Below are 16,046 nucleotides of genomic sequence, written 5' to 3'. Positions count from 1 at the left end.
AGCAATTATTTAGAAATTTAATTTATATACATTACATTACAATTCCTTTATGTACACTAAATTACAAACTTCTAACAATAAGACTACAGTGATCACCAGTCTGCACTATTATTGGCTAAATAATCTCTACGTCCAATATTAGAAGCCTGTTTATTCTGCATTGCTTCAAGTTTTGGGCAATCTGTAATTCTGTGTCCAAGACCACCACAGTATGAACAGCCTCTTTCATCTAAAAATTGAATAAAATTATATGATTATAACAGTATATATATATACATAAAATTCAAACTTATAAACTTTTAACTAATGCTAAGTATAACTAGTATGTTCTGGGGTAAGCAAAATTCATTTGAATTCTAATAAAATTATTAGCAGTTTGGACGAATGGCATAAGTATTAAAAAGCACGTTCTACCAATTGATAAAACGCATGCAATTAATTTTTAATGCACATTCTTAGCTTTTAGAAATAAATGAGCTGTACATTTACTTGTAATAATTAACAATGCATTTTTGTATTGAAAAATAGCTATAAACATCACTTCAGCTGCCACTGCCTTGGGCCTAAATTCGAATCTTGGAGAAGACATAGAAGATAGTGTAGGTTCTTTGCAGCATGGGGCACTTAAAATACAGGCTAACCTTTATTAAACAATTAACCTCAGTATAAAAAAATATTATGAATATTTATTTTTTTTTAAATTCCTCATTAGCTAAATAAACAAATATTACAAAACATATTTAAAAGTTAGTCAAATTAAATTACCCATAAAAAATAAATTAAGTAAAATAAAAGTTGCTAACAACATAATAGCAAAAATCCAAAAATAATGGATGAGTATAGGATTGATTCAGCCAAGCTCTTTCTCAATGGGACAGACTTAACATTTTTCTGGCACTGTTACCAGATTTATTAATGATTTCCAAATTAATATTATAAGTATAATATATTAATAATTAATATTATATTAATATTATAAGTAACTGATAATTGAAACTCATCTTGAACCTCATGCTAAATCCAAAATGGCATTTTTCTTTACAAAAAAAAGGGGGGAATAAAACAAAGAAAAAAAAATTATAGCTCATCTTAGTAATTGGAGGCTTTCCCATTTTCACTGACTTAGTAAATTATATGTATAACTGTATATAACGATACAAATATATGTAACAATATATATATATACACACTGCTCGACATTGAAAATGCAACACCAAGAAGGAATGGTCAGAAAGTGATGAAATTTGGAAAAAAGACAGAGACAGCAAGCAGCAATAAGTGATCTTTATTTCAAAATGATAGTAAGAATACACAGCGAGAACGGCGTCGACTCAGTAGGAGTAGGACCACCGCGGACAGCGATGCACGAAGAAACACATCTACGCATAGAGTCAATAAGAGTGCAAATGGTGTCCTGAGGGATGGCTCTCCATTCCCTTACAACCATTTGCCAGAGTTCATCTTCTGAATGAGGCAGAGTCTGCAAATGGCGTCCAATCGCATCCCACACATGTTCAATTGGTGATAGGTCAGGAGAGTACGGTGGACAGGGAAGCATCTGTATACCTTGCAGAGCATGTTGGCAGATGCGAGTTCTGTGTGGTTGGGCATTACCCTGCTGAAAAATTACATTAGGCAGCCCCTGAAGGTAGGGATTGCCACTGACCGCAGTACATTATCCAAGTATTGGTGGGCCATCATAGTGCCCTGAATACGAACTAGAGGTGACTTGGAATCGTAGGTAATAGCACTCCAAACCATTATGCCACGTTGTTGCATGGTGGGGCGTTCCACAGTTACTGCCAGATTAGACCTGTCTCCATGTCGACACTACACACGTATGCGGCGACTGTCACTGGATAAACAGAAGTGTGACTCATCTGGGAACACGACATTTCGCCATTCTGTCATCCACATTGCTTCAGTCCGGCACCATTCTAAACGATGGCATCTATGCTGTGGGGTCAATGGCAGTCTTCTTAACGGACGCCGTGAGTGCAGGCCACATTCAACCAATCAACGGGAAATGGTTCTGGTTGACACGAGAACATCCAGGGTATCTTGCACATGCTGCAGAATTGCAATACAAGTGACTTGTGGGACCGCCACAGCTTGTCAGCCGATGCGTCGATCCATGTGTACTGACGTCACTCTGGCTGCACCTGCACCCCTCCTTCTCCCCACATTTCCTTGTTCCAACCATGCTCGCATTCATGTGGATATCAGTTGCGATTTGACGTAAGGACCAACCAGCCCTTCTCAGTCCGATTACCATACCCCTCATAAAATAGTCTGTCTGCTGGAAGTGCCTTCATTAACGGCGGCCTGGCATTCTCTCCTATTACACGTATCCTCCGGAACAAAAACCAGTTTTCTTCGATAATTCTTCTGGCAGAAATAATGACACGAATATTGCCCATTATGCACGTTCCTTGCCTTATATCTTACTTCACATGCGTCAGAGAGCTGCACATTTCACATCATTCGTATAACTCAGTGACGTGCGTGTACTCTAAAATTTGCATAAATTTCTGACCACTCCTTCTTGGTGTTGCATTTTCAATGTCGAGCAGTGTATATATATACTATCAGGTCAGTCCATAAGTTCATGCACATTAAGAGTATGCTTGGGATTCACTATGATGCATTTTCTAAAACAATACAATTTTGAACCTGTTGAAACTCATTGTTTGACTAACAATGAGTTGTTTCATTCATTGTTTGACTAACATATTATTCAGTTCATAAACAACTTTCGTAAATATCGAACGCATGTTAGTACCCATAGAAGATGAATATAGATAATCGGTACAAACGTTCTGTGCTACATTTTTTATTTTTGTGTGGTGAATCTGCCAGGTTTGCAGCGATAAAAATTAATATTGTACGTGGTGAAAAACTATTAGTGTAAGGACTCCCCAGAAATGGTTTAAAAAATTAAAAGTTAGAAAAGCCAGCATTGATGACAAACCCTGTTGAAGATGTTTTGAACTGTTAGAACCAAATCAAACAATTAATTCAGAAGTTTACAGTGAACAACTTTGTCGTCTAAACTCAGAATTGATAAAAAAAAAAAGGCCCATGATTGGTGAATATCAAGAAAGTGTTGTTTCATCATGGTAACACTCGAGTAACGCTAGACCACATATGGCTCGAAGAAAGCTGCAAAAAATTAGTGAATTTAATTGGGAGCTTTTGCCACATCCTGCTTACTCCCCAGATATTACCCCAAGTGATTTTCACTTATTTCGTGCCTTACAAAATGTTTTACAGGGGAAAAAAAAATAAATTCTAAACAGGATGTACACAATGAACTTTCAAGTTTTTTTTTGCATCAAAATCAGAGTCTTTCTACAGCAATGGCATAAAAAAGCTGCCATTAAGATGGTGAGACATTGTAGATAATGGAGGAAAATATATAACTGATTAAAATGTTAAATTGTGTTTTTTTATATTATTTAAAAATTTACCAAAAATGCGCACAAATTTATGGACTGATGCAATATATATATAAAACCACAAGTTTCTAAATCAAACAATTAAAACATCACAGGAAACAAAAATTAAGATAATGAAAATTAACAAAATATTAATTCATTTTTTTAAAATAAAGGAAGATAGGTGAGGAAAAAATTAATTACCTCCAAGCTGAAGATATTTCTCATTTTCAGACTGTAGAGCTGCTAAGAATGGTGGCACTTTCTGCTTTGCTTCCATTAACAAGTGTTTCAAATCCAGTAGCACTGATTCATCTTAAAATAAATTTTATTTTCATGAATAATATATATACTGGTAACAGCAAGAAAATAAAAAAGAAATACAATATAAGGATTTTAAGAATGGACGATCATATATATGGTGCTCTTATAATATTTGAAATAAATTTCTCAGCAAAAACAAAATCAAATATTTACCGTAATTTCCGGAAGAAACGGCGTGGCGTTTGCGTGCTTAAAACTTAAATTTTCAGCTTCCACCCATGTGGTGCTTAGGTGCACTAAAAAAAATATTTCCTATGATGTCATTGTGCATAGTTTAGGTTTAAAAATTTTAGTGCATAGAAGTGAATGACCTTATTGTACATAGTTTGGATGACCTTGTCATTGTACATATATTGGTGCTGTTCCCACACAAATGACCACTCAGTTGCTTTCTGCGAACTTTATTTTGTTTACATTCTTTCCCTTGAATATACCTATGTGCTTTATTCATCCTAAATGGGATCTCGGAACAATAACATTCTTCCCTCTTTCAAATCAGCGTTCTCATCAGTTTGAATAGTCTCTCTTCTCTGCCATTCGATGAACCTTCCAGGACTCATCCTCTCCCCACCCCTGCCTTTTCCATTGTAATTCTACTGCAACTTTTTTCAAAGGTGGGACACCACCTGCATTACAATAATGAATTCTGGCATATTTCCCCTTCAGCACAAAATGATTTTTCTTGGCATTCTGCCAGATACATATCCCATCAGTTTGGGTGCAAGTACTTGTTGGATAGTTTTTAAGCGGAAAATTTTTGAAAATGGCACCTAAACGGCACAGAAGCTATACTGCTGGTTTTAAGCTTAATGTAATTTTGCATGCTGAACAAATTAGAGCAGCAGCTCGAGAGTTTGAAGTGGACGAAAGATGCATCCAACGTTGGAGAACTGAAAAAAAAGAACTTAAAAATATGCCACATCAGAAAAGAGCCAAAAGAAGTGGTACTGTAAGATGGCCAAATGTAGAGTATGACCTTGCAAACTGGATAAAGGAGCAACGAGGAAAGGAATGACAATTTCGACTGTAAAAATTCATTTACAAGCAAAATTTCAGGCAAAACAAATGAACATAAATGATTTCAAAGGAGGGCCTTGATGGTGTAGCAGATTTATGAAAAGAAAAAATATTTCTGTGCATACTAGAACAACAGTCTGGCAACAATTACCAATAGAGTGGCAGGATAAAAAAGGCATCTTTTCTAAAATAGGTGACAAAAAAAAAAAATAATAATAATAATAATAATAATAATAATAATAATAATAATAAATATGGATGAAACACCGTTAGCTTTCGACTCTCCTATAAACAGAACTGTTGATGAAACTGGTGCAAAAGCCGTATCTGTGCTTACAACAGGGCATGAAAAAGAACGTCATGTGTTACATGTGTGTTAGCTTGTGCCGCTAACGGTGACAAGCTAAAGCCGATGATCATTTTTAAAAGAAAAACTATTCCGAAGGGAGATTTTCCTAATGATGTAATTATTTGTACAAACGAGAATAAATGGATGTGCAAAACAATCATGCATGAGTGGCTACAAAAAGTTTGGCGCAGTGTCGTAAGGGATCTTTTTTCCAATGGGAAAAAGGTTATTGATAATGGATTCCATGCATGCTCATTTATTTGAGTCAATGAAAACCAGATATCAAAAACTCTCTAGCAGTAATTCCTGGTGGTTTGACAAAAATCCTACAACCATTAGATTTGTCAGGAAATAAATCCTTCAAAGCTGAAGTTTGAAAGTGGTGGGAGTGTTGGATGAATGAAGGATTGCATACGTATAACAAAAGCGGCAAAATGCGTACAGCATCTTATGAAGAAGTTGCAAAGTAGTGCGTGGAAATCAGTGAAAACATTGTCAATAATAGCAGCATTCAAAGAAGCTGAAATTATATCCTCAGATAAAGAGACTTTCCGGAAATTACAATAAATAAAACTAGATGATGCATTAATGTAGAAAATGAAACATAATTTACATGAAAATTTAACATTATAATATATGTGACAAAATTAAAAGCAATAACCAAACAAACAGAGCAATAATATATGCAAAGTTAATATTATATATATGCAAAGTTATTAATTAAATAATATATGCAAAGTTATTAAGTTCTTCATTTAATATTCATTTTTAAATTTTACCCCTTTAGATTATAAATAATTAATTACTGCAAGGGAAAGACTATGCAATGAAAGATAAATTTAACATTCACAGAAGTAAATGCGAGAAAATGAAATATTGAGTTTTGTATCTCTAAGGTGATCTGGATGTTAAAGCAACAATTAAAATTTTTTAAGGGAAGAGTTTTATACAATGCAAAGTCCAAGATCCGGACTTGTTAGGGCTTTGACGATTCCAGATATTAGATCAACAGGTTAAATCTAGTAAAATGACATGTAGGAATTATAAAATTAAAAACATGAAACAGGGATTTATAAAATACTGAAGCATTATGTATGACCTTAAAAAAATCAGAATTAAAAAAAATTCTTTCAACGTAAATTGTTTAATTTGCTTCATTTTTTGTACTACTACTTTCTCTTTAATTTTATAGAGATAATTTACTGTTCAAATATTTATTGCTAAAGTCCTGTAATTGTCATGTCAAGCATTCCCACTAAAAACAAAATTTATTTTGTTCTCAGCAAACTCTCTGTTAGTTTCTTCACTATTACTAGTGATATTTTCTGGATTTAAAACCATGTTACAGGTCTTGCTGTTCATTATAGATGGTTGGAGCATTGTCATCACAATGATGTACTTCTGTTATATCATCTTCATTTATTATAAGTTCTCCACATTTTTTTTACAAATTTCATTAGTTGGGAAATTTCACTTTTAGTATGTGATATCTGAAAACTTTCAAAATTGTAGCTACCATCACAAAGCTTAGTTAGTGATCGTTATACACTGTTGGCGATTTATGAGACTGGAGAATAAAAACATTTTCTGCTAAATTTTGTCTTGCTCCTATCACATGCTGAAGTTAAGGAATTACATTAGTTCAGTTTTTGTTATGCTTATGACTATTTCTTGCACATGCTTAAGTTTTATGAGTCCCAAATAAATAAATTTCCACATATATTTAAGGCTTATCCAAGGCCGGCACTAGACATTCAGTGCAGTCTTGGCAGGTTTGTAATTCTGCTGTGAAGCACCTCCTTAAATTCTAAAAATTTGCATCCCAGTGCCTTACCTAAATTCTAAAGATTTTGCTATCTCTTAATTTTGTTATATGGTGTTTTCTAAAAATTTTGCCTCCCTTAAATTCTGCCACACCAACCCCGGCACCGGTCCTGAGCTTAACTGAATAACATATATATTATTCTGAGTTTAAATAGCACTGTACCGAGTTCAAATAGCAGTGTAATCTTGTCCTATTAGTACTATTTACAAAATATATCTTTTGCATGTCTAAAGAAATTTATGTTATATTTCTCAGCTAAATTAAGGTGTGCCATATCTTGTAGTGCATATAGGTGGCAATGTTACTTACATCTGCTAATATTATAATATGTATTATGGAATTTTTATTTTTATTTTTATTTATTTATTTATTTATTTATTTATTTATTTTTGTAGTTTGAGTATTATAACATTATTGCAAATGTTGTAATAATAATTTAATTTTAGACATTAGTTAATACTACGATAGCAACTTAAAAAGTTTTACATTTAAATTTGCATACAAATAAGAAAAAATACTTACCACATGCTTTATTAATAAAAGTGGTTGCAATTCCTTTCTTTCCTGATCGGCCTGTTCGTCCAATACGATGAACTAAAAATATTTTTTATGATTTATTTTATGATGAATGAATATAATTAACAATATAATGCTAGAAATTCAACCATACACCAGTTTTGTGTCTTAAACAAGATTTAACTTCTATACCTGATTAGTGTGATTTAATCAATAACCCACTGTAAAATATTTAGACTATTTATCTTCATTTAAATATATATATATAGTCAGTTTTTTTATGGAGAGGCAAGATGAATGTGATTACTATTTTTACAATAATTCACTTGAATCTGTATATTACACACACTTTTATAAAACAATGCTTCTCAAATACAAATAACAGCAATTTCTTATTAAATAATATGTGCTACTATTTAAGTAGTACATATTATTTAATATGTACTACTTAAATATTAATTAGTATTAAATGTTATTAGTCTAAATAGTCAATACATACAATGAATCTTATCATTAATAAATGTATGCATATACACAGTGTCCGCAAAAGTCTTTACCTGTTTACCTGGCTTTTATTTTCACAACTGTTGGTCACAGAGATATACTTCCAGTTACCTGTGCTTTTGCACTTTTAAATTTAAAACAAACAAACAAACAAAACAAAACAAAAAAAAAAAAAAAAAACTTGACATTGCTATACAGTCCCTATATTTATATTTATGAAAATTTTAAATTTTACAATCTTTATAAGAAATAAAAAAACAAAATATTTAGCTTCTATTCAACAAAAATTGATCAAGGTATTTTACTGTCACGTTTTGGATATTTGATGTCATTTTCAACTTGCTTGAGAAATTTGTTAAAATAAATTAGAATATTTTGAAAATTATATTTTGCTTTTAAATGCAATTCAATAATGATCTTTTTCAATACTACAGTATAATATTCTTTAATCTATAATTTTTTACAACTGGTATATTGAAAGAATTTTCACACAAGAAATTTGTGTTTTTAAAAACTTAAAATACATTATTAATATTTTCATGAAGTTTTACTATTTTTGGATTATCATCTAATAAACAAATGAAAATTTCACTAACCAAGAAATAGTTTTCATTTTTAATTTATGCAAATAATGCTATGTTCCAACACTAAAAGCCTGCCAGTGTTTTCTACCAGATTATGTGACTAAAGTCTCCTTTCTTTAACAAATTATATCGATTGGTACATTGTAGTTATATACACATGCAAACAATTGCTCTTGAAATTTAAGATAAAAATATCTTGGTCAATTTTTAACATATAGAAGTCATATTTTTTGTATTTTATTTTTTATAATAAATATAAAATTTTTATAAATATAAGTACAGAGACTCAGAAAGCTTTCAAAAATTTTGTAAATTTTACAAAATTAATTTTTACTTCCTTGTACGAAGTAAAAAGGAAGTACTGTAACCACGAAAAATTTTGGGTATCATATTACAACGAAAATATTCATTTTGACTGCTATCGAATGCAATTTAACGATGTTTTTGCATGACATCTTCATGAAAGGACAAAACAAAGGATCCTTTCTCTCCCCCCCAAAAATTATAAAACTGATTTAAAACACATTCTGCAGAGATTTTTTCGTGGCATCTGTACATACATACGTATGTATCTTGCATAACTCAAAACCGAGTAGCCTCAGAATGTTGAAATTTTGTATATACTACTGCTTTAACATGCAATGTACACCTCCCATTTCGGTTGCAATCGGCCGCGCCAAAAGTATGTATGTATATACCTATATTATTATATATATATCTACTCTGTTACTCGGCTCAGTTTCTTTATTCTTGTATGTTTGTAAATTGTGCATTTTTTACTTTAAGAATGATTCAATTGTGTTGTTCCGATCTTTCGGTTAAGGTTGTTATGGCTTTAGTTAACCTGCATGCAATAATTGTAGAATTATCAACAATTTAAAAGTTTTTTTTTTAAGTGCGGCTAAGCCTAGTTTTTGGTTACCACTGCAGCCATAACATTTGAAACTTAAGCATAATAGTGGATTTGTTGCCAATCTAGAGAAACTAAACTTCACAACAACAAAGTAACGTCTTTTATTATTGCGAATTAAATTATGCTTACTTCATTCTGGAATTATTAGCTTGTTTTTGCGTAGAAGCTGTAATTTTAATTGCAAATTTTTTAAAAATTGTTTTAACTGTACTTGGTGTTTTATGTTTTCCTACATCTTTCAATTTTTAATGAAAATATTTTGAATTATTATGTATTTTTGCTTTGCCGTGAAGTGAGAACTGAATTAATTAGTAGTGCATGCGCATTATGTAAGTGATGCTGAATCATCTGTGAAAAACTGTTTCTTTTTTATTTGTTTAATTTCTTTTATACATCATTTTAGATTTATTACGGTATTTGAATAGAACATGAGGTAATTCTTTAGATGATGCAATTTTTGTGCACTCTGAGTTATAAAATGAATGAGATGTAATGCTGTTAAATGAACCTAGAGCTGAAGTGTCGCTATGGTAAATAAATATAGTGAACTTTAAGGAGTGCATTTACTCTATTGTGGTTTATGCGCTATCAACAAAGTAGATTTAATTCAAAATTCGTTAATTCAATATGTTTAAATGAAATGCAGAAAAATTATGCATTATTTAATATACCGTACAAGGAAGTCATGCGGTGTATATATCAGATTTTTTAAATTTAAAAATGCCAAAACATGAATATTTGAATCATTCGAAACATTTCTGTAAGTGACCAAATTTCTATGACCAAGGGTTTCAAAAATAAAGGCCAAGTAACAATTTTGGTAGACATTGTGTATATGTAATGATTTAGAAGCTGATAACAGAATGATGGAGTTTGGTGCAGCAATCATTATCAGTTTAATATTTCTTCATCACTGTTAACAAACACAGAAAGATTATTGCAATCTGTGTGCTAATTCTTGATCATATTTATACCTTTTTCACATTTTATATCAATTATTTTCAATAGGGAAAAGAGCAGCGGACGGCAAAGTGAGAGAGACAGAGAATGCAATGTGTCATGGATGAAAACATGGTTCTGAATGACTCAGCAATAGTTTGGTTTTGTTTTAATTAATTTTTAGTTTTCCAAATTTGAAACTTAAAATTAACCAACGAAAATAAAATTTTACCAAAACTAAACCATTCTGAACCAAGTTTTCATCTTGAACATGTAGCATTCTCAATTTCATTCTTCTGCATATAAACAGCCATTAACTTAAATCTTTTTTTACTAACACTAAACCAATTTATTAAGAATTAATCATATTTACATAAAAACAAGGCGAAGATTTTATGACTCAACTGTGTTGTCAACTTATTCATCATTGGAATGAATCATACAGTACAAGTCTTTTGTTTGTCAAAAATGGTCAATTTTAACAAAAATCAGCATTATATTTACAAATTTTCCAGGACTAGTTTTGAGAGTTTTACCGAATCATCATTCTCAGCTGCCATTTGCACTTTGGCAGCTGAAGATTATGATTTGGAAAAACCATCAAAATGAGTCCTGGAAAATTCGCAAATATAATGCCGATTTTTATTGTTTAACTTTTAAATTAATCAGCCTTTGTTTTTTAGGTATTCATTTATTTCCAACATTTTGTTACCATGTACATACTTGCCAACCTATGACACTCAAAAATCAGGAGATTTTTCACAATGTTAAAAAGACTTTTTAAATGATAAAAATATAGTTTCTAATAATGAATTAACTTTTAATAGTTACTAATTCTTAAATGCAAGCAACACAAAAATACCTTACACATAAACATTAAAAAAAAAAAAAAAAAAAAAAAAACACCCACACTTTAATCAGTTTTTGTACAAATGTTATGACCAGTGGCAGATTTTGCTTTCGTTAAGAAAGAAACTTCATAATTTTGTTCATAGCAATTGCCAAGCAGGCCTGCTTTCACTAATAAAAGTTTTTCTAATGTTTCATCACTAATATTAGATCTAAATTTAGTTCTCGCTTTTGCAACAACACTGAAAATCCTCTCACACTCTGCATTACTATGGGGAACTGTGAAGATGGCCAACATAATTCTAGACAGTTCACTATATTTTAAAATTTCATCAGCACCTTTCAGTTTTCCAATTAAACTCCACTGTGTGTCAATCCTAGCTGATTTTATAACCTCATCCAAGTTTTCTAATTGTAAACTGCAAAATTGCAACTGCAATATTATCAGTGGCAACATCAATATCATCATCTTTCATGACTAAATGAAGTAACACAGAAAATCTGTTCAAAAAGTACCTTATATCAGAAATAAATATCAACAACATGCTCATCCATAGATATTGGTAAAAAAGCTGCCCCTCTTTCAGCTGCTAAATTTAAGATGTGACAGGTGCACCTCATAACCTGCAACGCTGAATTTTCCTTTCTTAAGATGCCTGCAACACCAGTCTTCAAGCCTACCATTACTGGTGCATTATCGGCACCAAGTGCCAATTATTCAGACGGACTGCACTTTCTTTTCAAGTTTGAATAATTAGCTGTGCTATATTAAAGCCTGTCGAATGTCCTTCTAAAATGGGGACAGAAAGTGAACTGCACTCAATTTCTGAAGACTCTGGATTAAAAAAAGAAACAAAAATTGAATACAGCTCTGAATCGGTATTATTGCTTCCATCCATAGAGAAGCAGAACGGAGCTGTTTTATTGCAACCAATAACTGAAGATTTATTTTTCAAACCCATTTTTTTATCAATTGCACCTGTTTTGGTCCTTGCACTTGAGTATTTCTTAGTGATTTCACTATCGGGAAACAATTTTCTAAATAAAGCTGCAGCGTGATCCGATGCATTCAGTGGCAGTTTGTGCTCCAGTAAAAAGGCAGAGAACAGACATTCTGCATTAATAACTTTTTGGTCCTTTGTTTCCGAAGAAAAATTTAATTTTTCGTTTTTTTTTTCAAAATAACTGATGTTGTCCTTGTGTTTTTGTGTACGCACATGTTTGAGAACATCCGCCCTTCCACCATGCGAATCGAAAAATTGCAATGACAGACGTTACGCAATGCAAATTTATTATATTCCTAGAGGAAATAATGGAAAGAAAGTCAACTGTGTACGATTTTTGAAACGTACACGAGTATTTCACCTTTCCCGCAGACATAACAAAAGATGATAATTTCTAAAACTATTTTCCGAAGGCACGTGTACTCACACAACTCAGGACAAGATGAATGAAATAACTAAAGAACATGCAAATAACAGCCTTGAGCTTGCTTTGTGCTCATTGGCTAATATATGCCACATGACAATGCAGTGGAGTTCGATGCCCATTGGAGAACGCCGTTTCTGGATACGTATGCTCTCACTCGCAAAGCAGAAATTCTCATCTGATTCACAAGGTTTTGTTTTAGATATAATCTAGAGGAAATTCAATTGCTTTCAGATGTAATGACTTTTTTTTTTTGTTCATATAATGAAGTATTAAGCCAAGTTTTATAAAAATCGTGAGAAATGTTAAGAATAAAAAAAAGTCGGGAGAAATATATTGTAAATCGGGTTGGCAGAAGAGCGGTCGAAAATCAGGAGTCTCCCACCTAAATCGGGAGAGTTGGCAACTCTGCATGTATTATCTCAGTTTTATTAGCATCGTAATGCAGTTTTCATATCTTCATAAGTTTGCACTGATATTGTATGCATTGATATCTTTTCCCCTGTTTACATATTATGATGCTATACATCACCTTTTTTTTAAAAAAAAAAAAAAAAAAAAAAGAACTTTTGCATATACAAAGATGATTTTAGACTCTGATATATTTACAGCTATCCAAATCACAAACTGCAAACTAGTTTGTGATCTCTATTTTACCTACAAAAAATTTTGTAATCTCTATATCAGTATAGCATTTAATTTAATCTAAAGAATCAAAAGTTCACATTTTTGAGTAAAATTTTTATCAGTATGTGTTTTTATTGTATTCAATGTTAACAATATCAAACTAACTTTTTGAAAAATTTTGCATTTAATTCTATGGCTGAGTTTTGTAATTAAAATTACATTTAATGGTGATTCAAAAATCAATCAATTTTAAGAGGCTTTTAATGCATTTAAACTATAATAACTAACAAAAATGCTAAATATATCTATTCATTAGCTATAACAACTAAGACTGAAAGATAAATTTCTCACAGCTTACATTTCATCTGAATTGCACATATGATGTTAATATAGTTTTCAATGAAAAATTCTTTAATCATTTTATTCTCACATTAGAAAGTCATTGCATTATTTGTAGCACAAAGAAATTAAATTTGAAGCCTAAAGATATAAAAGATATATTTTTTCCTTACCATAGTTCTCTATGTCTTCAGGCATGTCATAATTAATGACGTGCTGAATATCTTCAAAATCTAAACCTTTTGACGCAACATCAGTCGCAACTAATACATCTTTCTCTCCCTTCCTAAAAGCTTCAATTGTTCTTGAACGTTCTTCTTGATCTGAAATGAAAGGGGATGGAGATCTGAAGTTATGATATAAAAGAAAAAGTAAAAGAAAAAGGCAGTTTTTCTACCTACAATTCTTTAAGATCAGTTATACAAACTAGTGATAATTCGTGCACATTTATTTAGGGTGTTCTCAAGTAGACTATGCAATCTCATTGTTGCTAACCTTGAAATCACACACACACACACACACACACACACACAAAAAAAAAAAAAAAAAAAAAAAAGAGGGAGACTTTTGAGAGAAACTTGGAGAAAGCAGGAAGTTTGCATGTTATATGGCAATGTCATTTCAAAGAAGCTCCAAACTGGCTTAAATTCACTTTATAAAGCAAGATTCAGGCTACTGAACAGTTTTTAATACAGTTCTGATGTAAAATATAGTAGTATGAATATTAATTTATAACCATATTTAATTAATAATTCTAAATTTTATGCCCTTTGGCTAACTTTATTCTGTAACTTTCTTACACATTTATACTGAGAAAATCAGACATAGGGAAATAAAGCTTTTATTTATCAAAGTACTTTTAAATATGACAAAGAGTTAACCCGCGAAGACGGCCGCTACTTTAAGCTATGCGAGGACGCACGCCGGGCTCCGTAAGACCGAAGCATTATTTCTTAACAAAACAAAAATTAAATTGCTTGTGTAATTGAAGAAAAACATTTAAATAATAAAACCAGAGTGTATAAAATGTAAAAATATACTTTTAATTTAATAAGTCTAATAAAATTGTATTTTAAGACTGAAATTATTTATCATTAACAACAAAAATTAAACTGATTTCGAGTGCAACTGAAATTTAGTACTAATTTATGCAATATTAAATTTTTACAGCAGTAATTTCAAAATAAAACTTACATTTCACATTTTTTTGCAAATATTCATGATGTGTTTACCACAAACATTTTTCTCGCACTCAGCGCAGCAAATTTGTGATTTTCGGTCCGTTACGCCAAGACTGTAAACTTATTTGCAACTTTCAAAGAACTTTTCAAAGGCATATATTATCAGACCCATTTTATTTATTTCCCTTCTAGAAAGGCAATCTCTTATGTCATCAAACAAACATCTCATTAGAAATAACAAACGTTTGTTAGACATTCTTCGATGAAAAATGTCAAGCAGTGTTCCGTCAGTCACCCAAAAGTAGAGAACATTTACGTGAGAAGCCTTGTGGAGTCCTCCAAAATAAAGAAGACAAATAAATGCTCTGATTTCTGTAATATTTGTGGATCGAACATCTCTCTATCTTCCAAATTTGACAGCAATGGATTCGATATAAATGTTCGCACAATCTACTAGAACGTTTACTATTATTTTATCCATAAGCAGTTGCCAAGAATTCATAGGGTTTATTGGGTGGGAGATGTGATGAAAATCCGGGAGATTTTGCAGCTATGCAATTTGTACTAAAATATTAACATTAGTTTTGTGAAATGATTGCATTTTAAGAAACTAAGTGAATATAAAGTGAAATGAGCAACAACAGCTTTTCCCTTATGTCAGAAACTCTCTGAGCAAAGTCTTAAAAAAACTTCTTTTGGAATGTTGTATTGCATTATGTTATACTATTCTACAATTATCTTCCATGGCCCTTAGCAAGCATATCCACAGCACAAAACACTCCACTTCCTTACAGTGGTGACTATAAGATCATTAAGTCAATGGTCTTGATGATGCCCTTTGGTTTAACCTTCTTCCTCACATACCTTCATATTCGCACTGACTTTCTTGGCCTTCTGCTAGCAAAATTATTTTTATTTCACAGTTATTTACCTAAATGAAAGAGGTTACACCAGTCACTTAAATTACAACTTTCACAATTAAAAATGCATTCTATGCCATCTGGATCTTACATTTTGGTATTTCAACAGTAATCATATGTAACCAAAATCAATAATTTGAATACATTCCATATAAAACTCCTCACTCTATTTCTCGAACGGCATTCAAATAGTTGTAAATACTTATATCTTTGTAAATAAAATAACATAAATACTGGCAGCTTTATTCCTAAGTACAGTATATCATTAAGAATTTCTGTTTAATAATAGTTCAA

General features: G+C 31.5%; 1 protein-coding gene across 2 annotated transcripts in view; it reads right to left on the bottom strand.

Annotated features, from left to right (window-relative positions):
* abs (ATP-dependent RNA helicase abstrakt) overlaps window positions 1-16,046 on the bottom strand; it is a 72,221-nt gene continuing 56,175 nt past the window's right edge. For both annotated transcript variants that reach the window (XM_035358443.2, XM_035358450.2), the window contains 4 exons: window positions 13,825-13,974; window positions 7,475-7,546; window positions 3,642-3,752; window positions 1-229 (listed from right to left, as the gene is read on the bottom strand). In XM_035358443.2, the coding sequence (XP_035214334.1) occupies window positions 93-229; window positions 3,642-3,752; window positions 7,475-7,546; window positions 13,825-13,974 (470 nt within the window). In that variant the 3' untranslated portion in view covers window positions 1-92. The remainder of the gene's footprint in view (window positions 230-3,641; window positions 3,753-7,474; window positions 7,547-13,824; window positions 13,975-16,046) is intronic.

Source organism: Stegodyphus dumicola, chromosome 3 (genome assembly GCF_044657685.1).
Source record: "Stegodyphus dumicola isolate Sdum_Otavi_A_Nest chromosome 3, ASM4465768v1".
NCBI lineage: Eukaryota > Metazoa > Arthropoda > Arachnida > Araneae > Eresidae > Stegodyphus > Stegodyphus dumicola.
This window is presented reverse-complemented; position numbering and strand designations above follow the sequence as displayed.